Source organism: Trematomus bernacchii, unplaced genomic scaffold (genome assembly GCF_902827165.1).
Source record: "Trematomus bernacchii unplaced genomic scaffold, fTreBer1.1, whole genome shotgun sequence".
Lineage (NCBI taxonomy): Eukaryota > Metazoa > Chordata > Actinopteri > Perciformes > Nototheniidae > Trematomus > Trematomus bernacchii.
In genome coordinates, this window is record NW_022987873.1 from 131,737 (window position 1) to 155,410 (window position 23,674).

The 23,674-nt window shown below is 48.8% G+C and overlaps 1 protein-coding gene and 1 long non-coding RNA gene across 5 annotated transcripts in view; one reads left to right on the forward strand and one right to left on the reverse strand.

Moving 5' to 3' along the window:
* Positions 1 to 23,674, forward strand: part of amph (amphiphysin) — a 40,892-nt gene that overhangs the window by 8,725 nt on the left and 8,493 nt on the right. For 2 of the 4 annotated variants that reach the window (XM_034113871.1, XM_034113873.1), the window contains exons 2-17: positions 2,365 to 2,445; positions 2,612 to 2,666; positions 3,001 to 3,095; positions 4,636 to 4,731; positions 5,312 to 5,419; positions 5,724 to 5,809; positions 6,585 to 6,660; positions 7,346 to 7,428; positions 8,010 to 8,148; positions 9,222 to 9,341; positions 10,104 to 10,187; positions 12,626 to 12,652; positions 13,833 to 13,856; positions 14,011 to 14,202; positions 20,045 to 20,086; positions 20,496 to 21,161. In XM_034113871.1, coding sequence (XP_033969762.1) covers positions 2,365 to 2,445; positions 2,612 to 2,666; positions 3,001 to 3,095; positions 4,636 to 4,731; positions 5,312 to 5,419; positions 5,724 to 5,809; positions 6,585 to 6,660; positions 7,346 to 7,428; positions 8,010 to 8,148; positions 9,222 to 9,341; positions 10,104 to 10,187; positions 12,626 to 12,652; positions 13,833 to 13,856; positions 14,011 to 14,202; positions 20,045 to 20,086; positions 20,496 to 21,161 — 1,974 coding nt within the window. The remainder of the gene's footprint in view (positions 1 to 2,364; positions 2,446 to 2,611; positions 2,667 to 3,000; positions 3,096 to 4,635; positions 4,732 to 5,311; positions 5,420 to 5,723; positions 5,810 to 6,584; positions 6,661 to 7,345; positions 7,429 to 8,009; positions 8,149 to 9,221; positions 9,342 to 10,103; positions 10,188 to 12,625; positions 12,653 to 13,832; positions 13,857 to 14,010; positions 14,203 to 20,044; positions 20,087 to 20,495; positions 21,162 to 23,674) is intronic. The other 2 variants (XM_034113872.1, XM_034113874.1) reach the window with 2 other exon arrangements.
* On the reverse strand, positions 11,428 to 12,609 carry LOC117469459. The gene is made up of 3 exons (XR_004554591.1): positions 11,843 to 12,609; positions 11,667 to 11,768; positions 11,428 to 11,606 (listed from the first exon to the last, which is right to left on the reverse strand). It is a non-coding gene; the product is annotated as an uncharacterized LOC117469459 (long non-coding RNA).

Genomic DNA, 23,674 nt, shown 5'->3' on the forward strand with positions numbered 1-23,674 from the left:
ATCATCACATCTTGAAGCAGAGGCTACTCAGTATTGGCTTATCCAGCCATGCAGTGGGTGGTTTGTGAACTACCTCTCTGAAAGGTCCCAATGTGTTCACTTTGATGGGCTGTCTTCTGAGTGGTTAAACATTGCTAATGGTGTTCCTCAAGGTTCTGTTTTAGGTCCACTTTTATTCTCCATCTACATCAATAGTTTAGGTGAAAATGTGGATGATGCTACTTTGCATTTTGATGTGGATGATACCGTGATGTACTGTGCAGGTCCCTCCATTAAGGAGGCTGTTGTTAAATTACAGGCTGTTTTTAACATTATTCAGACTCAGCTCTCTGAACTTAAGCTTCTTTTAAATGTTGATAAAACCAAAGTAATGCTCTTTTCAAAAGCTAAAAAGACACCAGAGCCTGTTTTAGATATTGTTACTATGCAAGGACAAGTACTCCAAGTGGTTAGCTGTTATAAATACCTTGGTATCTGGCTTGATGATTGTCTCACTTTTAAACTTCAGGTCATTAATCTGCTTAAAAGCTGAGGGTTAGACTAGGTTTCTTTTTCAGAAACAAGTCCTGTTTCTCACTTGAGGCCAGGAAAAGGCTCTGTGACCTTTTGACCTGTGCTGGACTATGGTGATCTGATCTATATGAATGCACCTGCCCATTGCCTGGTCAAGTTAGATGCTGCGTATCACAGTGCACTGAGATTTGTGACAAACTGTAAAGCATTAACCCATCACTGTACCCTGTATGCAAGGGCTGGTCTGCCTTCACTAACTGTACGGAGGCTCAGTCACTGGTACATTTTTATATATAAAGCCATGTTAGGGAAACTTCCATCCTACATCTGCTCCCTGATCTCACGGCGAATTGTAAGTGGCTACTGCCTGAGATCGCATGCTGTGGTTTTATTAAATGTGCCAACTGCTAGGACTGTCTTAGGGAAGATAGCATTTAGATGCGCAGCTCCACTGTCCTGGAATAGTCTGCAATTAAAATGGAAACTGAGCAATCTGGTGCCACTAAATGTTTTGAAAGCTCGGTTGGATGCTACTCAATCGGAAGCTGTTGGTACCTGTGCATGTGGATAGTATGTAAACTGTAATCCCTGTAATGATGCTGTATGATGTCCTTTTGTTGTTCTGTTTATGTTTATGTTTCATGTGGAACCTACTTGAGCAGAGGCCTGTACTACGAAGCTGGTTCAACCTAACCTGGATATGTCTGAGTTAGCCAGTTGGCCCAATCCAAAACATACGCGCTCTCGCTAAGCTGTACTACGACGCTGGTTATCAAGTGGATCGCTCAAGCCAGCCGTGTCCTATCTAGTTAGGTGTGCGTTCACATGAAAGGGGTGGTATCTGGAGCATTCAACCAATCACAAACATGGACAAGCGTACTGACAGCGCAGCGTCATACTTCCTGAATGAAAAGTGAACTATAATATTAGTCAAATATGAAGAAGTTAAACTTTAAACATCCATGACTTAAACACTTTATCCAGGATCAAAGCCACATAGCTGCACCTGCAAGGTGAATACAGCTGGTAACAGAGAAAGTGTTTGAATGCGTACATTAACAGGTTTATGATATCACTGCCCCGTCCAAGACACGATCTGACTTTAATTACATTTGACTCGAGTGTTTCATCAACTTAATGTGTTGCTTAAAATAATACTTCTGCATACAGTATGTGACACTGTGAGTGTTGCACGGCCAGATACGGCTCAGCTGACTCAGATAAGGAGATATATGATACATTATGATGTGATATGATATGAATGATAATGGGACACATCGACGTCTGCACTCACAGTGCCGCGGACTGTACTTAATGTTACTCTGATCCGGTTACTTATGTTGTGGCAGATATTTAAGTAAGCTTTCTTAACGCTAATGTTATAATAGTCAGATTGCTCTGAAGATGGGAGGGGATATTCTATTAATGTTCACGTTCACACAGTCAGTTGATTTTTGCCGGCCGTCTTTCCTGCAACGGCAGTTTTTCTGTATTTCCTCTATCCTGTAATATGACTTGATCGCTTTAAACTCTGCACACTGAGCTCTGATTGGTCAGCAGGCGGTGCTTTCACTGAGTTGATCTCTTAGCCTGCCACCTAACCTGCTCCGGAGCAGGTTTGCCGCTCAGCATAAGTTACCATGGAAATCTAGCCCGCTAAAAAGAGAACCAGCGTCGTAGGACCGGAAAGCCAGAGATTTCCCTGAAGTTAGCTAAGAGAACATCCGGCTTCGTAGTACAGGCCTCTGGTCTCCCTTGAAAAAGAGATCAATGATCTCAATGGGATACAACCTGGATAAATAAAGGCTTGAAATGAACGTCTTTAATCAGCAGTTATGGTTCTGTTTCCAGGTGCTGCAGAAACTGGGGAAGGCAGACGAGACCAAAGATGAGCAGTTTGAGCAGGTGGTCGTCAACTTCAGGAGGCAGGAGGTGAGACAAACAAACACAGGGTTATATAGATATGATATTATATATCGATTCATCATTATTATTATAGATGCACATGCAGCCACATGCATCGGCCCCTCCGCAGGGGGCCACACATGAATGCTGATGAAACAGTGACATGTGATTTCATGTTTTCTCTGTCTGTCAGTCTGAAGGCTCTCGGCTGCAGAGGGAGATGAAGGCCTACATGGCGGCCATTAAAGGTGAGGCTCCTTTTGTATCACACATCATAATGTGTTATAATAAACTAACACCCTGAGTGTGTCTGTCCCCTCATCATCATATGTATTCATGTGAATAACGATAATAATCATGTCCGGTGCCTTGCTCAAGGGCACCACGGCAGGGCCCAGGAGGTGAACTGGGACCTCTCCAAGTAGCAGTCCACACTCCATATTTAGTTCTGTTCGGGGACTTGAAGCGGCGACCCTACGGCTCCCAGTCCCTACTGACTGAGCCACTGCCGGACTGTCCCCTCATCATCATATGTATTAATGTTAATAACAATAATAAACTAACACCCTGAGTGTGTGTCAGGGATGCAGCAGGCCTCCATCAACCTGACGCAGTCTCTGCACGAAGTCTACGAGCCCGACTGGCACGGCAAAGATGACGTCATGGTCATCGGGAAGGTAAGAGTCCTGAGATCTCCTACTGACAACAGCTCGTCTTCAGAATGCACCAGGGCCCTTTCTCATTTCTCTACTTCCCCTCCTCGACTCCTATCCTCGTGTCTTAGTCCCGCCCACAGGAGATGCGAGCGGAGGAGTCGAACCGAGGAGAGAGGAGGGGAAGCAGCAGGCGGTTAGAGAAATGAGAAATCCTCTCCTCTGAGCAGTCATTTTAAAGAGACGTCCATTACATGACATTACATGTCACTTGTTAGACGCTTTTATCCAAAGCGACTTACATACTGTGGGCAATCCCCACAGGAGCAATTTGGGGTGAAGTGTCTCAGGGACACAACGACATGCTGACTGCAGTGGGGTTTGAACCTGTGCTCCCTCGATCCGAACACCAACGCTCTATCCACTGCGCCACACGTCTCCTAAATTAATGATGACAGGAGGCACAGCACTCTGTCTGATGGACAGAACTGTGTTCATGATGACTTACATATGACATATACACACACATATATTTATATAAATATATACAATTTCAGAATCAAACAAGTATGAGAGCACTCTCATAATAACGTAACACTATCAGAGATTGGATATATCCCCCCCCCCCCCCCTCTCCCCTCTCTGGTCGCTACAATGAGGGAAATAAATTACGGGGCCAAAAGTTTTATTTACAAGTATTACAAGTAAGCAGAGGACACCAAACCAACTGAGACCTGTCTGTCCGCTGCATCTACGCACACACTGCACCACACACACCTACACCACACACTGTACCACACACACCTACAGCATCTAAAGCAGGGGTAGCCAACACGGTGCCCGCGGGCACTTAGTCGCCCGCAGGGGCAACGTGAGTCGCCCGCGGGGCATGTTCTAAAAATAGCTCGCAAAGCAAATCCAAAATGTAAAAAATGCACAAAACAAAAAAGGAAATGTAATTAAAAGAATCTACCCTATGCATAAACGAAACCTCAATCATAGCTAACTCCAGGGGCGTCGCCTGGACCTGAAAACATTCGGGGCTTAGCCCACAGGGGCGTCGCCTGGACCTGAAACATTCGGGGCTTAGCCCACAGTGGCGGCGGCCGCGGCGCTACAGTGGAATGTTCTACTGCAACACTCCCCACACGCACACGCACAGTACACTGTTACAATGAAGGCTCGATAATCAGCTCACGGCATATAGGCAGGGGTAAAGTGCTATTTTTTATGAGTGGGGGGCGGACCTCACCTCCTCTAGGGGGGACAGAGAGAGAGAGATAGAGAGAGAGAGAGAGAGAGAGAGAGAGAGAGAGAGAGAGAGAGAGAGAGAGAGAGAGAGAGAGAGAGAGAGAGAGAGAGAGAGAGAGAGAGAGAAAAAAAAAAAAAACAGAGAAACATGTAAACTCCACTGTCCGACCAGAATAAAATGCAACATGTACTTGGAGAAAATAGTGCCAGCAGCAGGAGGGACTAAGAGCCTGCTGGACCAATGTGAACACGGCTTTGTAGATTGTACATTTGTATGTGTCGCTATGACAACAGATTTGTTGTGTTTCTGAAGGACTGCGATGCCATGTGGGAGGATTTCCATAACAAGCTGGTGGACTCAACGCTTTTGAACCTGGATGAGTATCTTGTGCAGTTCCCAGACCTCAGAGTAAGTCCTGAACCTAAACCTGAACTTCTCTTAACCTGACCCTCTCTAAACCTGAACCTCTCTAAACCTGACCCTCTGTAAACCTGAACCTCTCTAAAGCTGAACCTAAACCTGACCCTCTCTAAACCTGACCCTCTCTAAACCTGACCCTCTCTAAACCTGAACTTCTTTAAACCTGACCCTCTCTAAACCTGACCCTCTCTAAACCTGAACTTCTTTAAACCTGACCCTCTCTAAACCTGACCCTCTGTAAACCTGAACTTCTCTAAACCTGACCCTCTGTAAACCTGAACTTCTCTAAACCTGACCCTCTGTAAACCTGAACCTCTCTAAACCTGACCCTCTGTAAACCTGAACTTCTCTAACCTTGAACCTCTCTAAACCTGAACCTCTCTAAACCTGAACTTCTCTAACCTTGAACCTCTCTAAACCTGAACTTCTCTAAACCTGAACTTCTCTAAACCTGAACTTCTCTAAACCTGAACCTCTCTAAACCTGAACTCTTCTAACCCTGACCCTCTCTAAACCTGAACCTGTCTAAACCTGAACTTCTCTAAACCTGAACCCCGGGACCTTTCAGACTCGCGTGGCCAAGAGAAGCCGGAAACTGATCGACTATGACAGCGCCCGACACCATGTGGAGACCCTGGCGCTGTCCGGGATGAAGAGTGACCGGAAGATGATAAAGGTGAGATCAGGTGTGAGGAAGATGATGAAGGTGAGCTCAGGTGTGAGGAAGATGATGAAGGTGAGCTCAGGTGTGAGGAAGATGATGAAGGTTAGCTCAGGTGTGAGGGAGATGATGAAGGTGAGCTCAGGTGTGAGGAAGATGATGAAGGTTAGCTCAGGTGTGAGGGAGATGATGAAGGTGAGCTCAGGCTGAGGAAGATGATGAAGGTGTGCTCAGATGTGAGGAAGATGAAGATGATGAAGGTGTGAGGAAGATGATGGAGGTGTGAGATGTTCTTCTGTAACTCGTGTCTCTGTTTCAGGCGGACGACGAGCTGAAGAAGGCTCAGAAGGTGTTCGATGAGCTGGACGTTGGTCTGCAGGACGAGCTGCCCTCTCTGTGGGACAGGTGAGTCTCATGCACACCTAGTGAGTCTCAGGCACTCCTGGCTAGTCTCACGCAGACCTGGTGAGTCTCAGACACACCTGGTGAGAGTCTCATGCACACCTGGTGAGTCTCAGGCAAACCTGGTGAGTCTCAGGCACACCTGGTGAGTCTCAGGCACACCTGGTGAGTCTCATGCACACCTGGTGAGTCTCAGGCACACCTGGTGTGTCTCATGCACACCTGGTGAGTCTCAGGCACACCTGGTGTGTCTCATGCACACCTGGTGAGTCTCAGGCACACCTGGTGAGTCTCAGGCACACCTGGTGAGTCTCATGCACACCTGGTGAGTCTCAGGCACACCTGGTGTGTCTCATGCACACCTGGTGTGTCTCATGCACACCTGGTGAGTCTCAGGCACACCTGGTGTGTCTCATGCACACCTGGTGAGTCTCATGCACACCTGGTGAGTCTCAGGCACACCTGGTGTGTCTCATGCACACCTGGTGAGTCTCATGCACACCTGGTGAGTCTCAGGCACACCTGGTGTGTCTCATGCACACCTGGTGAGTCTCATGCACACCTGGTGAGTCTCAGGCACACCTGGTGAGTCTCATGCACACCTGGTGTGTCTCATGCACACCTGGTGAGTCTCAGGCACACCTGGTGAGTCTCAGGCACACCTGGTGAGTCTCAGGCACACCTGGTGTGTCTCATGCACACCTGGTGTGTCTCATGCACACTGTCCCACAACAGGTGATGCAATAACTGATAACCAGTGTTTCCTGTCACCCTGCAGCCGGGTGGGATTCTACATCAGCACCTTCAAGAGTGTCACTAACCTGGAAGCCAAGTTCCACCGCGAGATCTCTCTGGTGAGGGGGGGGGGGGGGGGTACCTGGTATCTGTGTTCCTCACCTGTATCTCTGTGTGACATCACATTACCTGCAGAGGACTCACCTGTATCTCTGTGACATCACATTACCTGCAGAGGACTCACCTGTATCTCTGTGACATCACATTACCTGCAGAGGACTCACCTGTATCTCTGTGACATCACGTTACCTGCGTAGAGGACTCACCTGTATCTCTGTGACATCACATTACCTGCAGAGGACTCACCTGTATCTCTGTGTGACATCACATTACCTGCAGAGGACTCACCTGTATCTCTGTGTGACATCACATTACCTGCAGAGGACTCACCTGTATCTCTGTGTGACATCACATTACCTGCAGAGGACTCACCTGTATCTCTGTGTGACATCACGTTACCTGCAGAGGACTCACCTGTATCTCTGTGTGACATCACGTTACCTGCAGAGGACTCACCTGTATCTCTGTGACATCACGTTACCTGCAGAGTGACTCACCTGTATCTCTGTGTGACATCACGTTACCTGCAGAGGACTCACCTGTATCTCTGTGACATCACGTTACCTGCAGAGTGACTCACCTGTATCTCTGTGTGACATCGCGTTACCTGCGTAGAGGACTCACCTGTATCTCTGTGTGACATCACGTTACCTGCGCAAAGGACTCACCTGTGTTTCTCTGCAGGTGTGCCGGCAGCTGTACGAGGTGATGACGCAGCTGGCCGAGCAGCACTCTGACAAGATGTTCACCATCCAAGGAGCCCCCAGGTCAGACCCCCTTCTTGTCTTTAGCAGTCTTTCAAAGTGTTGGACCTCATTATGATTGTATTTTATTCAAGAATGGGAGCTTGTTGATAATTGGTTTCATAGACTTCAGTCCCTCAGTGGAGTTCATTTTCCACATACGATACGATATACTTTATTGTCCCCGTAAGGAGATTTGTTCTGGACTCCGTCCTGCAGTTCCGCATACATTTACATATTCAAACATAATACACATTAAAAGACATACACATATCATCACTCATGCACCGTTTGAACAAACACAATACACAGACGCACATACTGACAATGGCGACCTATTGCATTGCACAACCCTCATGGCCAACACTTAAGAGTATATACTTAAGAAGCTCAATGGACATAGTGTAGGCAGGAATGAGTGCTTATAGCGGTTCAGCCTGCTCTTGGGAACCCTGAATCTTCTACCAGAAGAGGAGCTGGAGGTCTCGGTGGAGAATTTGGGGGTGGGATCAGACACCATTTTGTGTGCCTGTCTAATAATGGACTGCTCATACATGAAGACTAAAGTTCAGATTCACCTGACATGATTCTGTCTGGACCTGCAGCGACTCAGGACCGCTGAGACTCGCCAGAACCCCTTCACCTCCAGAGGACGAGAGCCCGCCGGAGAGCCCCGACGTCAGCTCCAACCACATGCTGCGCCCTGTTTCCCCTGGACCCCCACGGCCCAAATCCCCCATACAGGTAGACCTGATCCTGAATCACTGACACCACAGGTAGACCTGATCCTGAATCACTGACACCACAGGTAGAACTGTTGCTCTGGAATCATGGGATATGTAGTTTTAAGCTCATGAAGATGATGTGTGTGTGATAAAGATGATGTGTGTGTGATGAAGAGGATGTGTATGTGATGAAGATGATGTGTGTGCTATGAAGAGAATGTGTGTGTGATGAAGAGGATGTGTGTGTGATGAAGATGATGTGTGTGTGATGAAGATGATGTTTGTGTTTCTGTATTTCTGACTTCACAGTAACTCTCTGTTTTTCTTTGCCGCACACTTGTCTGTAATCTGGTGAGTGAACCTGCTGTCCCGTCTGTGAGAGGGTATATAACACCACAGAGGTTATATACTGTACTACACACAATATCCACATGATATATGTTATATACGTTATATATAATCATACATACATTAGGTACATGATATACGTTATTTATAAGTTGCAAACACATAGGAGTACAGTGTCCAGTAGTTACCTGTTGCCTTTACATGTTTGTCAGATGCATTTGGACAAATATGTGTGTGTGTGTATGTGACGTAGGTGTATACATGGGTGAGTACATATGTGACTATATATATATATATATATACGAGTGATGCCCTCCACATGAAGTGCATATGATGCTGCTCGGCCACAGTGAACTTTAGGGGTGTCATTATTTAGAGAAGTCATCAGGAGTAAATGAAGCTGCAGTCTGGGGATGGGGGGGTTACCTGGACAGGTAAGTGCGGGGCAGAAAACACTGCTGTCCCCCTGACTAGAATCAATACAACTTTAACAAACAACACCGGCACTCACAGTTAGCTGGTTAGCATTAGCAACGCATTGACCGCAGACACCAAAACACCAACGACACACAACAGAGTGAATGAGTGAATGAGTGAATGAGTGAATGAGTGAATGAGTGAATGATAATCCCAGACTCCCTGAAGATCTGTATCTCTTGGTCCGTGTCATCCCGTGTGTTTTCTTCGGTTCTCTTCCCTGCTGCTCCAGGCGATCAGCTGACGCCTTGTGTTGTGTTTCTGCAGCTGAGAAAGGGTCCGCCGGTGCCCCCACAACCGAAGGCCACACCGACCAAGGAAGTGGCAGAGGAGCAGATCATCGACCTGTTTGGAGGGGAGTTCTTACCGGCACCGACACCGTCGCAGGTCAGTCCTTCAGCAGAGCGGTCATACTAATGGCGCATTTCCACTACAGGGCCTCGCCCGGCCTCACTCGGTATGGCTAGGCCTCGTTAGGCCTCGTTAGGACTGGCTCACTTTATGCTGCGTTTCCATTACAGTTTAGTAGCTGGGGCAGTATCTATAGTAACGCAGTGTAGGCGGAGCCGTGACGTCATCTTCAATGAGAACCACAGAAACAACATTAGCCGTTAGCTGTTAGCACTCAGAGCTCACAGCTCCTCATATCTGTTCAGAAACTAGACAAAAGTTAAACAAGTACAAACCACAGACTGTCTGTGATCTCCATCTAGAAAACACGCATTTTAAAAGGTGTTTCTCCTGCCGTCTGTCTGCAGACTTGTCAAAGCATTAATTCATGGTTTTTACTAACCGGTATCAGTATGTTGTTACTTCGGCATCATTTTGAAACGTGTATTACAATTAAATCACGGTCAAATATGTCCATCTTGTTGTAGTTGTAGCCCCCTTGCCAGCGATGCTCTCTCTAGTTCAGCAAACTCAGCCCGACTCAGCCTGGTGGTTGGCCTGGAAAGAACCTCGATTTTATGGGGCCAGAAAAACTGTGAAATAGTACCCGCTAGCTGGTACTACGCTAAGTGGAAACGCAACCAAAAACGGGCCGGGCACGGCACGCTTAAAGCGAGCTCCGAGCTGTAGTGGAAATGCGCCATAAGTGTACTTAAACCCCCCCCCCCCCTGTTGACCTGCTGTTTGTGTTGTCCGCAGCCCAACGAACGACCAGGAGAATCTCTCCTCGACCTGGACTTTGATGCTTTTGAGCCAGATGAGAGTGTTTCTCCAATCCCACAGGTTCCCGCAGCACACACACACACACACACACACACACACACACACACACACACACACACACACACACACACACACACACACACACACACACACACACACACACACACACACACACACACACACACACACACACACACACACACACACACACACACGTTTCATCAGTCTTGAAACTACACATAATGACCTGAAACTAATGACCTGAAACTAATTACCTGAAACTACACATAATTACCTGAAACTACACATAATCAGTGGCGTTTTCTCCTGGAGGCCAAGGGAAGCCAGACTTCCCCTGTTTTTTCGGATTGTAGTTATAATCTTAATAAATAAATAAAAACACTTTGTTTAGTTTCGGTCATTCTTCTTTGCTGTGTGTTGCTGCCGGCCCATCTCTGCCCCATTCTCATTGAGTATTTTACAAAGAGTGAAACAGCGCCCCTCTAGATGTAATGGTAAAACAGTAGATTGCACTCACTGTTGCGAGAGGAGCCAGAGGCGGCTGGCTTCCCTTGCCTCACAATCCAATCAAATCGCATCAACTTAGTGGTGCAGTGACCCGTCCTAAAACTCGGGTTCCCTCCACAAAAAAGCAATGGGATTTCTCCATAGGATTTTGGAAAATAGCTGGAAATAAGGTCTGTGGAAAACGAACCTGTTAGATAAATGCACGTTTTGTTCAGCCGGATAATATCCACATGTCTACCCTACTTTTATAATTTTCTAATCATAAATCTAATCGATAGATAGATAGCGTCACTGCACCACTCTCACCGCCGTTAGAAAGTAGCAAGCAACTGAAGCAAGTGCAATTATGGAGGGTGGAGATTTGGAGTTTTTAATCAAAAATAATTGTACTAAACTTCCGCTACAGCAGCAACTAAAAATTAAATCTGATGAAAGGCCGATGCCCAAACGGGAGCTGTGTACAGCGAGAAAAAAAGGAGCGAATCGGACGTAAAACGTTAAAGCTCTCCTGATTTAGTTTGTGAATTAATGCTTATTAGGGTTTCGGCTGGAGAGTGCGTGCGGACCTGTCGGTTAGATAACAGGCGTGTGTAAGTCCTGCATCTGTTTGATACAAATGTGTGTAAAATGATACCGGGCGCTGTAATCACTCATCTGGTTACGTTATTACATTGACCACCACCCCCCCCCCCCCCGACCCCAAAAAAAGGACGTATTATTGGCTTCCCCTATTTTTTTCTCCACGCCACGCTACTGCACATAATGACCTGAAACTAATGACCTGAAACTACACATAGTGACCTGAAACTAATGACCTGAAACTAATGACCTGAAACTACACATAGTGACCTGAAACTAATGACCTGAAACTACACATAGTGACCTGAAACTAATGACCTGAAACTACACATAGTGACCTGAAACTAATGACCTGAAACTACACATAGTGACCTGAAACTACACATAGTGACCTGAAACTACACATAGTGACCTGAAACTACACATAGTGACCTGAAACTAATGACCTGAAACTACACATAGTGACCTGAAACTAATGACCTGAAACTACACATAGTGACCTGAAACTAATGACCTGAAACTACACATAGTGACCTGAAACTACACATAGTGACCTGAAACTACACATAGTGACCTGAAACTACACATAGTGACCTGAAACTAATGACCTGAAACTAATGACCTGAAACTACACATAGTGACCTGAAACTAATGACCTGAAACTACACATAATGACCTGAAACTAATGACCTGAAACTACACATAATGTCCAGAAACTAATGACCTGAAACTACACATAGTGACCTGAAACTAATGACCTGAAACTACACATAGTGACCTGAAACTAATGACCTGAAACTACACATAGTGACCTGAAACTAATGACCTGAAACTACACATAGTGACCTGAAACTAATGACCTGAAACTACACATAGTGACCTGAAACTAATGACCTGAAACTACACATAGTGACCTGAAACTAATGACCTGAAACTACACATAATGTCCAGAAACTAATGACCTGAAACTACACATAGTGACCTGAAACTAATGACCTGAAACTACACATAGTGACCTGAAACTAATGACCTGAAACTACACATAGTGACCTGAAACTAATGACCTGAAACTACACATAGTGACCTGAAACTAATGACCTGAAACTACACATAATGTCCAGAAACAACATCTACTGACTGGTGACCAAGAGTCTGAAGTACTTCACTAAAGAGCTGATTCACCTTCTTAGCATCACTCATTAACTGCAGGAGGCTGAGATCCAAACTGCATACTAAACTACTGCGTAATACATCAGTATGTACTTCCTACTGTATACTGTCTGCTACAAATGGTGTAGTAGAGAATCATATTTGCACTTCACACTCTGGGTATGTATTGTGTATGAATATATTTTCATGATGAGGTGATGACGTGTTTTCTGCCCTTTCAGACCGCAGTGCCCTGGGACATGTGGTCGGTGAGTTCTGTTTCCTGTCTCAGTTAAAGCTGTCTTGGGGAGTAAAAGTAATTTCAATTGTGTTTGTTTGTTCCATGGTTTGAATGTATGATCTGATTGTTGCTAAGAGGGTTAATAAAACAAATGTGTAATTGTTTTGCTATGTAAAGGTCACCTATTATGCAAAATGCCCTTTTTGATGTCTCTTATACATCACTATTTGTCCCCGGTGTGTCCCCGGTGTGTCCCCAGTGTGTCCCCGGTGTGTCCCCAGTGTGTTCCCGGTGTGTCCCCAGTGTGTTCCCGGTGTGTCAGGAGACTCACAAAGTGATGTCTCTTCTACATCACTATTTGTACCCGGTGTGTCCCTGGTGTGTCCCCGGTGTGTCCCCGGTGTGTCCCCGGTGTGTCCCCGGTGTGTCCCTGGTGTGTCCCCGGTGTGTCAGGAGACTCTCAAAGTGTCAGGAAACAAACCCCTCTCTCTTTTCCTCCGTACCCACATCTCTAAAAACGGGGGAACAACGGAGCTGATCCAGATTTGCTGCGTCATGACAACATTACTAAAATGTGGGCGGGCTTTACACCCACGGGCCAATCAGAAACGTTGCTGTCAGAAACAATGAGACGTGTTCTGGAAGTAATATGGTCTGTGTTTACATTAGCATGCTAACACTCAGAGCTAACCTGTACTGGAGAGAGTATGTGTGAAGAAGCAGGAAATGAAAAGGAACTCACCTTGTGGTAAACCTGAGAGAGAGAGAGAGTTTGAGCTCCATACTGTTTCAGAGAGAATCCTTCATGTGGTTTGGAACATGATATGGAGCATTTAGCTGACTTTCTGCTGGGAACAGCCTTCTCTTCACAGACGAGAGGTCATGCATGCCCCAAAGGGGCGTGGCCAGCAGCAGCTCCAAAGGGGCGTGGCCAGCGGCAGCTCGGGTTACATTTAAAGCTACGGACCCAGAATAATCTCTTTAGTAACAGCTGAAAGAGAGGGGGATGAGGCTACAATGATCTGTTTGGTATTTTGAGCAAAACACTTCATAGACATGTTTTTTATATATCTGAGACCTATAATATATGCCTAAAAAAAGTATAATAGGAGACCTTTAAATAAAAACATATAAATGTATAATTGTGGTACACAGATCAGTGTTTCTGCAGATATGAACCATCTTCTATTCCCTCTTACTTTTTATAGGGAGAAGCCCAAAAAGCTGAGTCTGTAAGTACAAACAATTCCACATCATTACACACAATTGATCAACGACACACACAACGACAAAATATCTTTCTTAACAATAAAGCTTGATAAATAAAGGTTAAGAGCGGGGGAGGGGGGTCAGCTTTAACCCTGAAATCCCTGCTTTCTCCATCAGGGGGCAGACACTGGCTTCGTCGCCGACTGGTCCGCTGACTTTGGTTCTGCAAATGGAGATGCTGCTCAAGGGCCCAAGGCGCCTGATGTAGGTCCGGAGGGGGGGCTAGACACAGCTACACCTCCTCAGGACGGGGGGGCAGCCACAGCTACACCTCCTCAGGACGGGGGGGCAGCCACAGCTGGAGATGAGGTTAGCAGCTGGAGCTTTCAATGTATCCCAGATCTTCCTTCCTCTGCAGTCAGAAGTGATGAAGAGGAGACAAGACAGGCAGTTTCAGAAGTAGATACAGCAGGGCAGGAAGACCGCAGGGAGTCCACCCCAGGACTGATATTCACCAATGAGTTCGGAGAGCAGATTGAGGACAGCACAGAGGAGGGAGGAGACAGGTGGTCAAGGTCTCCAGATGGGTCTGGGTCTGAATATGAGACAGCTGAGGAGTGGGGGGATGGAGGTGCAGACGATGATCTGTCCTCTGAAGACCATCTCCCAGAGGGGTGTGAGGATCGGTCTCAAACAGTAGAACAAGTTTCAGCAGGAGAAGAGCGGCCAGGAAAACCAACAGACCTCACATCGATCTACATACACCACTCTGAAGCACAGGGTGCGTTTGATTCAGTTACCTCAGCTGAATCACAGGGAGGGGGTGTGTTTGATTCAGATCCTTTTGCTGAAGCACAGGGAGGGGGTGCGTTTGATTCAGATCCTTTTGCTGAATCACAGGGAGGGGGTGCGTTTGATTCAGATCCTTTTGCTGAATCACAAGGAGGGGGTGCGTTTGATTCGGGTACCTCAGCTGAAACACAGGGAGTGAGTGTGTTTGATTCAGATCCTTTTTCTGAAACAAAGGGAGGGGGTGCGTTTGATTCACAAGCTTTTGCTGAAACACAAGGAAGGGGTGCGTTTGATTCAGTTAATGCAGCTGAAACACAGGGAGGGGGTGTGTTTGATTCAGATCCTTTTGCTGAAACACAGGGAGGGGGTGCGTTTGATTCAGTTAATGCAGCTGAAACACAGGGAGGGGGTGTGTTTGATTCAGATCCTTTTGCTGAATCACAGGGAGGGGGTGCGTTTGATTCGGGTACCTCAGCTCAAACACAGGCAATGGGTTTGTTTGATTCAGATCCCTTTGCTGAAACACAGGGAGGGGGTGCGTTTGATTCAGATCCCTTTGCTGAAACACAGGGAGGGGGTGCGTTTGATTCAGATCCTTTTTCTGTAACACAGGGAGGGGCTGCGTTTGATTCAGTTAATGCAGCTGAAACACAGGGAGGGGGTGCGTTTGATTCAGTTAATGCAGCTGAAACACAGGGAGGGGGTGCGTTTGATTCAGTTAATGCAGCTGAAACACAGGGAGGGGGTGCGTTTGATTCAGTTAATGCAGCTGAAACACAGGGAGGGGGTGCGTTTGATTCAGTTAATGCAGCTGAAACACAGGGAGTGGGTGCGTTTGATTCAGAACCCTTTTTTGAAACACAGTTTGGAGACAAGGGGGGTGGTTTTGAATTTGATCCGTTTGCTGCTGAGACCTCAGGTGGACTTGTGTCCACTGGGGATGGAGGAGGCGGTTGGGATACAGACCCTTTTGCCCAGAGTTTCCCAGCAGCCTCTACAGGGACTGAGGATCCGGCCGCCATCAATCCACATTCCTCTGTGGCTGTTTCTGGAACAGCAGGAGGGATACAAGACTTAAACGTCACCAGAATTGACAAACAACCAGAACATTCAGACATGTCCGAAGACGAGGCTGCGAACCGGAGAATTGGAAAGTTATACCAGGCGCTAGATACAGAAAAGGAAGAGGTATTTAACTTCCTCCTGACTTCAGTGTGGTAGATTAGCGTAGAATAGAATAGATGAAATGAGAACCCGCTCTGCCTCCTACCTTCCCACAGATTGAGAACAAAGTGAAAGTAATCCTGAACCCGGATCCCTATCTCCTCCCGCCTCTCCTGCTGCCTGCTTTCTCTGCTTGTTCACATTCATTTTCTCCCTCAAAGTCTCGACTCTCGGCATCCCGACTCTCTACGTCCTGACTCCCGATGCCCCGACTCTTCGTCTCCTGACTCTCAACGTCCGACTCTCAACGTCCGACTCTCTACGTCCGACTCTTGATGTCCTGACTCTCGACGTCCTGACTCTTGACGTCCTGACTCTCTACGTCCTGACTCTCTACGTCCTGACTCTCTACGTCCTGACTCTTGATGTCCTGACTCTCTACGTCCTGACTCTTGACGTCCTGACTCTCTACGTCCTGACTCTCTACGTCCTGACTCTCTACGTCCTGACTCTCTACGTCCTGACTCTCTACGTCTGACTCTCTACGTCTGACTCTCTACGTCCTGACTCTCTACGTCCTGACTCTCTACGTCCTGACTCTCTACGTCTTGACTCTCTACGTCCTGACTCTCTACGTCCTGACTCTCTACGTCCTGACTCTCTACGTCTTGACTCTCTACGTCCTGACTCTCTACGTCCTGACTCTCTACGTCTTGACTCTCTACGTCCTGACTCTCAACGTCCTGACTCTCTACGTCTTGACTCTCTATGTCCTGACTCTCTACGTCCTGACTCTTGATGTCCTGACTCTCTACGTCCTGACTCTCTACGTCCTGACTCTCTACGTCCTGACTCTCGACGTCCTGACTCTCGACGTCCTGACTCTCGACGTCCTGACTCTCGATGTCCTGACTCTCTACGTCCTGACTCTCTACGTCCTGACTCTCTATGTCCTGACTCTCTACGTCCTGACTCTCTACGTCCTGACTCTCTACGTCCTGACTCTCTACGTCCTGACTCTTGATGTCCTGACTCTCTACGTCCTGACTCTCTACGTCCTGACTCTCTACGTCCTGACTCTCTACGTCCTGACTCTCGACGTCCTGACTCTCTACGTCCTGACTCTCTACGTCCTGACTCTCTACGTCCTGACTCTCAACGTCCTGACTCTCAACGTCCTGACTCTCTACGTCCTGACTCTCTACGTCCTGACTCTCTACGTCCTGACTCTCTACGTCCTGACTCTCTACGTCCTGACTCTCTACGTCCTGACTCTCAACGTCCTGACTCTCAACGTCCTGACTCTCTACGTCCTGACTCTCTACGTCCTGACTCTCTACGTCCTGACTCTCTACGTCCTGACTCTCTACGTCCTGACTCTTGACGTCCTGACTCTTGACGTCCTGACTCTCTACGTCTGACTCTCTACGTCTGACTCTCTACGTCTGACTCTCTACGTCCTGACTCTCTACGTCTGACTCTCTACGTCCTGACTCTCTACGTCTGACTCTCTACGTCTGACTCTCAACGTCCTGACTCTCTACGTCTGACTCTCAACGTCCTGACACTCTACGTCTGACTCTCTACGTCCTGACTCTCTACGTCTGACTCTCTACGTCTGACTCTCTACGTCTGACTCTCTACGTCCTGACTCTCTACGTCTGACTCTCTACGTCCTGACTCTCTACGTCCTGACTCTCTACGTCTGACTCTCTACGTCCTGACTCTCAACGTCCTGACTCTCAACGTCCTGACTCTCTACGTCTGACTCTCTACGTCCTGACTCTCTACGTCCTGACTCTCTACGTCCTGACTCTCGACGTCCTGACTCTCTACGTCCGACTCTCGACGTCCTGACTCTTGACGTCCTGACTCTCTACGTCCGACTCTTGACGTCCTGACTCTTGACGTCCTGACTCTCTACATCCTGACTCTTGACGTCCTGACTCTTGACGTCCTGACTCTCAACGTCCTGACTCTCAACGTCCTGACTCTCTACGTCCTGACTCTCTACGTCTTGACTCTCAACGTCCTGACTCTCAACGTCCTGACTCTCTACGTCCTGACTCTCTACGTCCTGACTCTCTACGTCCTGACTCTCTACGTCCTGACTCTCTACGTCCTGACTCTCTACGTCCTGACTCTCTACGTCCTGACTCTCGACGTCCTGACTCTTGACGTCCTGACTCTCTACGTCCTGACTCTCTACGTCCTGACTCTCAACGTCCTGACTCTCAACGTCCTGACTCTCTACGTCCTGACTCTCTACGTCTGACTCTCTACGTCCTGACTCTCTACGTCTGACTCTCTACGTCCTGACTCTCTACGTCCTGACTCTCTACGTCTGACTCTCTACGTCCTGACTCTCTACGTCTGACTCTCTACGTCTGACTCTCAACGTCCTGACTCTCTACGTCTGACTCTCTACGTCCTGACTCTCTACGTCCTGACTCTCTACGTCCTGACTCTCTACGTCCTGACTCTCTACGTCTGACTCTCTACGTCCTGACTCTCTACGTCCTGACTCTCTACGTCCTGACTCTCTACGTCCTGACTCTCTACGTCCTGACTCTCTACATCCTGACTCTCAACGTCCTGACTCTCTACGTCCGACTCTTGACGTCCTGACTCTTGACGTCCTGACTCTCTACGTCCGACTCTCGACGTCCTGACTCTTGACGTCCTGACTCTCTACGTCCGACTCTCGACGTCCTGACTCTTGACGTCCTGACTCTCTACGTCCTGACTCTTGATGTCCTGACTCTCTACGTCCTGACTCTCTACGTCCTGACTCTCAACGTCCTGACTCTTCGTCTCCTGACTCTTTGTCTCCTGACTCTTCGTCTCCTGACTCTCTTCGTCTCCTGACTCTCGACGTCCTGACTCTTCGTCTCCTGACTCTCTACATCCTGACTCTCTACGTCCTGACTCTCTACGTCCTGACTCTCAACGTCCTGACTCTCAACGTCCTGACTCTCTACGTCTGACTCTCTACGTCCTGACTCTCTACGTCCTGACTCTCTACGTCCTGACTCTCAACGTCCTGACTCTCTACGTCCTGACTCTCTACGTCCTGACTCTTCGTCTCCTGACTCTCTACGTCCTGACTCTCTACGTCCTGACTCTCTACGTCCTGACTCTTCGTTTCCTGACTCTCTACGTCCTGACTCTCTACGTCCTGACTCTCTACGTCCTGACTCTCAACGTCCTGACTCTCAACGTCCTGACTCTCTACGTCTGACTCTCTACGTCCTGACTCTCTACGTCCTGACTCTCTACGTCCTGACTCTCTACGTCCTGACTCTCTACGTCCTGACTCTCTACGTCCTGACTCTTGACGTCCTGACTCTCTACGTCTGACTCTCTACGTCCTGACTCTCTACGTCCTGACTCTCTACGTCCTGACTCTCTACATCCTGACTCTCAACGTCCTGACTCTCAACGTCCTGACTCTCAACGTCTGACTCTCTACATCCTGACTCTCAACGTCCTGACTCTCTACGTCCGACTCTTGACGTCCTGACTCTCTACGTCCTGACTCTCAACGTCCTGACTCTCAACGTCTGACTCTCTACATCCTGACTCTCAACGTCCTGACTCTCTACGTCCGACTCTTGACGTCCTGACTCTTGACGTCCTGACTCTCTACGTCCGACTCTCGACGTCCTGACTCTTGACGTCCTGACTCTCTACGTCCGACTCTTGACGTCCTGACTCTTGACGTCCTGACTCTCTACATCCTGACTCTTGACGTCCTGACTCTTGACGTCCTGACTCTCTACGTCCGACTCTCTAAGTCCTGACTCTTGACATCCTGACTCTCAACGTCTTGACTCTTCGTCTCCTGACTCTCAAAGTCCGACTCTTGACGTCCTGACTCTTGACGTCCTGACTCTTGACGTCCTGACTCTCAAGCCCCGTTTCTCAGCGACCGACTCTCAATGTCCCAACTTTTAACTTCCCGATTCATTCGACCCTGTATCTTAGGGTCCCACTTCTTAACGTCCTTTACCCTAACATCCTGACTACTCTTAATGTCCAACTTCTTAATGTCCTTAATGTTAACACGTCTCTACTTCCTGTTCCTGAACAGTATGCTTACGTCCTGGCTGTAATTGACACTCAAAGTCCCAACTCTTATTTCCTGTCTGCATGTGCTTTAAGGATTTCCTCTCTTGTGTGAATGTTATATAATCATATATTGACAAGTCCTGATTGTTGACTCTTCTCTGTTTTTAATGTGTGCACTCTGAAGAATGCCACCGCCCCGTCATTCTTCGCTGAATTTGATAAGATGGTGAGTTTAAACATAAGTACATTGTGTTGAAAATGATTTTGAAGGCAGCTTCCGATATGTTCATGACTATTATCGGTGTATTCATTTATTTTATTTAATGTTCTGTTGAGCAGTTTCCTTACAGGTCACAAAGGACACACCACTAAAAAGCATCTCTAATGATATCAAACAGAAACAACTATATTAGGAGTTTTACATAAGATTAATATTTGTATTTATTTATACATTCGTAGCAACCAAACTCATTTCTTCTACTGTTTTTCTGACGTCCACAACTGGGTTGGAGCTGTTGGAATGATTGGCCCATTAAGACACATGTTATTCTAAACATCTGATTGAGTTTCATGCAAAATATCAGTAGCCACATTTGAACCGTTTGGGAGTGAATTACCATCTTTCCTTGCAAAAGAATGAAGTTACAGCAGAATCAGCTGAGGGTCCGGAAGCAACAGGGACAGAACCTGCTCAGGAACAAGACAAGTATCCAGCTCCACCTGCAACTGCAGCTCCCCCTGCTGGAGAGAAGGTGGAGGAACCTGCAGCTCCCCCTGCTGGAGAGAAGGTGGAGGAACCTGCAGCTCCCTCTGCTGGAGAGAAGGTGGAGGAACCTGCAGCTCCCCCTGCTGGAGAGAAGGTGGAGGAACCTGCAGCTCCCCCTGCTGGAGAGAAGGTGGAGGAACCTGCAGCTCCCCCTGCTGGAGAGAGGGTGGAGGAACCTGCAGCTCCCCCTGCTGGAAAGAAGGTGGAGGAACCTGCATCTCCCCCTGCTGGAGAGAAGGTGGAGGAACCTGCATCTCCCCCTGCTGGAGAGAAGGTGGAGGAACCTGCATCTCCCCCTGCTGGAGAGAAGGTGGAGGAACCTGCAGCTCCCCCTGCTGGAGAGAAGGTGGAGGAACCTGCAGCTCCCCCTGCTGGAGAGAGGGTGGAGGAACCTGCAGCTCCCTCTGCTGGAGAGAAAGTGGAGGAACCTGCATCTCCCCCTGCTGGAGAAGAGGTGGAGGAACCTGCAGCTCCCCCTGCTGATGGGGAGGATAAAGCTGATCGTTTTGGCAGCCCAAAGGAGGAGAAACCTGATGTGAGTGATTACACTGTTGCCATATCACCATCATCATGACCATCATCACCATCACCATCATCACCATCACCATCACCATCACCATCATCATCATCATCTTCATCATCATCATCATCAGAAAATGGACTTTGTGCGATCTTGGTACTGATAGACCTGAGCACTGCTTTCATTACGTTGGACCACAACATCTTACTGCAGAGATTAGAACGATCAATTGGCATAAAGAGAACTGCACTAAACTGGTTTAGGTAATATCTGTCAGAATGGCTTCAGTTTGTATCTCCACATGATTGTTCTATTTCGTCCCTACTGACCGCCAGAGGCGGTGCTTTAGCACTGGATATGTCCATCGCGCGCATGCGCAGCTCGAGTACCAATAACATCAAAGTCACCTGTGACCCACGTGACACCGGCTATATCAGCCGGTGTCATCAGAGGATCTGTTCCTTTTCATCTTCTCGCTGTGCGAGGGTACCGTGGCTACATTTTTATAGCCTACAGCGTTCGTTCGGTTGGAACATTTGTTCAAGGATTCTCTGCAAACAGCTGACTGCGTGCAGCTTCGCGACTCATCCAGTCGGAGCCGCGTCCTCCAGGAGCTGTGGCTGGCTGCGCAGAGACTTCGTTTGGACAGGTTGGTGTCAGCTTGGTTGGTGATGGCAGTGTTTCCGCTCCCTCTCCCAGCCAAGTTGTCCTGATTACAGTCTGTTTGCTTTTTGTTCTGACCGCGGCATTGAGCCAAGCTATTATTAGCATTTTGAGTTTCCAGCTTTGGCTGTGTTTCTTGTTTGGCTAGTTAGCAGTAGCGGCTGCAGCCACTCGGCTGACGCCGGGATAAGTACCGGAGTTTCCCGTGCTGTTTTTTCTTTAGAAGCCTGGTCTTAGCTTTGTGTTAAAGCTTCTTTATTTTACCCAGCTAGGTGAAGGCAGTGCTCTCGCTCCCGCTCCCCACTCCGGTAACGTGGGTGTAATTACATCCCTCTTTCTGTTCGGCGAGTAGCAGCACCGCTCTACTCTTTCCGTTAAGCAGGTAGCTGGTGAAGGCTGTGTTCCCGCTCCCGGCTACGCTGCATCTGGCTACCTACAGAATGGCTCATTCATGTAGCGCCTGTATGGCTTCTCTTGAGCCCGAGGACGGCCATGACCGCTGCACCTCTTGCCTCGGCCTCGAGCATCTAAGGGAGGCTCTCACGGTAAGCGCATGCATTAACTGTAGCTGCATGCCTCGGGCGCTCAGAGTGGCTAGAATCACTGAGGTGGAACGTCTGGCAGCAGCCAACGGACACCTCTCCTTGTCACGTCCTCCTCCAGATCAGTTCGGCCGTTCCCGGCGACTTGAGGGAGCGATGGCTATGGGTGCACCCCCCAATAGGAGGACTAGAAACAGGCGGTCCTCTAAAGTGGATCAGCTAGCTGCCGACATGGACATGATGAAGTCGCTCCTCTTGGCCCTTCAGCCAGGGCCCGGTATAGGGGCTGCTAGCGTGCCGCCTGCCCCTCCTTTGGTTGCCGCCCCTCCTTCGGTTGCCGCACCTCTGTATGAGGATGCCTTGTCGCTAGCGCCTTCGGCTAACCTCTTCAATGAAGAGACGGAGGACGAGGTCCCGCTCGAGGAGGCTTCCCTCTCCTCTGCTCAGGGTTCTCTGCAGGGCGTGGAGGACGACTTCATGGCGGCCATTATTCGTACGGCCCTGACGCACTTGCAGATTCCGGTTCCGCAGGCCGACTTGGCTCAGGCTAGCGCCTTATTCAGGCGTAGCCCTGTCCCTGTCCCCCTCACTGTCCCTCCTTCAGAGGAGTACCTGAGGGAGCTCCATGCATGCTGGAGGGACACCAGGGCCCTCTGCCACGCTGGCTCTGATGCCCGGGCCTTGGCTGCCATGCAGGATCCGGCGAGGGTGGGGCTGGGTGGCATGCCACCCATTGAGCCTGCCATCGCCTCCCTGATTCTGGCTCCTGACGAGGCTCTAAGGCCTGAGGTCAGGTGCCCTCGGCCTCAGTGCAGGGTCACAGACGGGCTGCTCTGTAGGGCCTACGACGCAGCGGCACGCATGGGTCGTATCGGGAACTCCCTCTCCCATCTAATGCTGGCTGTCTCCACCTCTCTGCAACAGGCTCCGGCCGAGCCTTCTTTGCTGGGCCTCAGTGATGCATCACTGCAGGCCTTTGCCCTAATGGCTAGGGAATTGGGACGAGTTATGTCCTTTCTGGTACAGACTCGTCGCCAGGTTTGGCTGGCCCAGTCACCACTAACGGAGACATGTAGGAGAATCCTCCGTAGCGTGCCAGTCGAGCCAGGGGAGCTGTTTGGGTCAGCAGCCCTGGAGGCACTGGAGCGTGCTGCCCAAGCTAGGCAGACCAGGCAGCAGCTCTCGGGTCCTCACAGACCTGTGCCCGCTCCCAGCAGGCCCAGGGGCCGCTCTAGCAGCCGCACTCAGCCACCGGCTTACAGGGGTGGTCTGCAGAGGTCCCAGCGGCCCACTCAACCGCCTCCCAATGACTTTCGTGCCCAA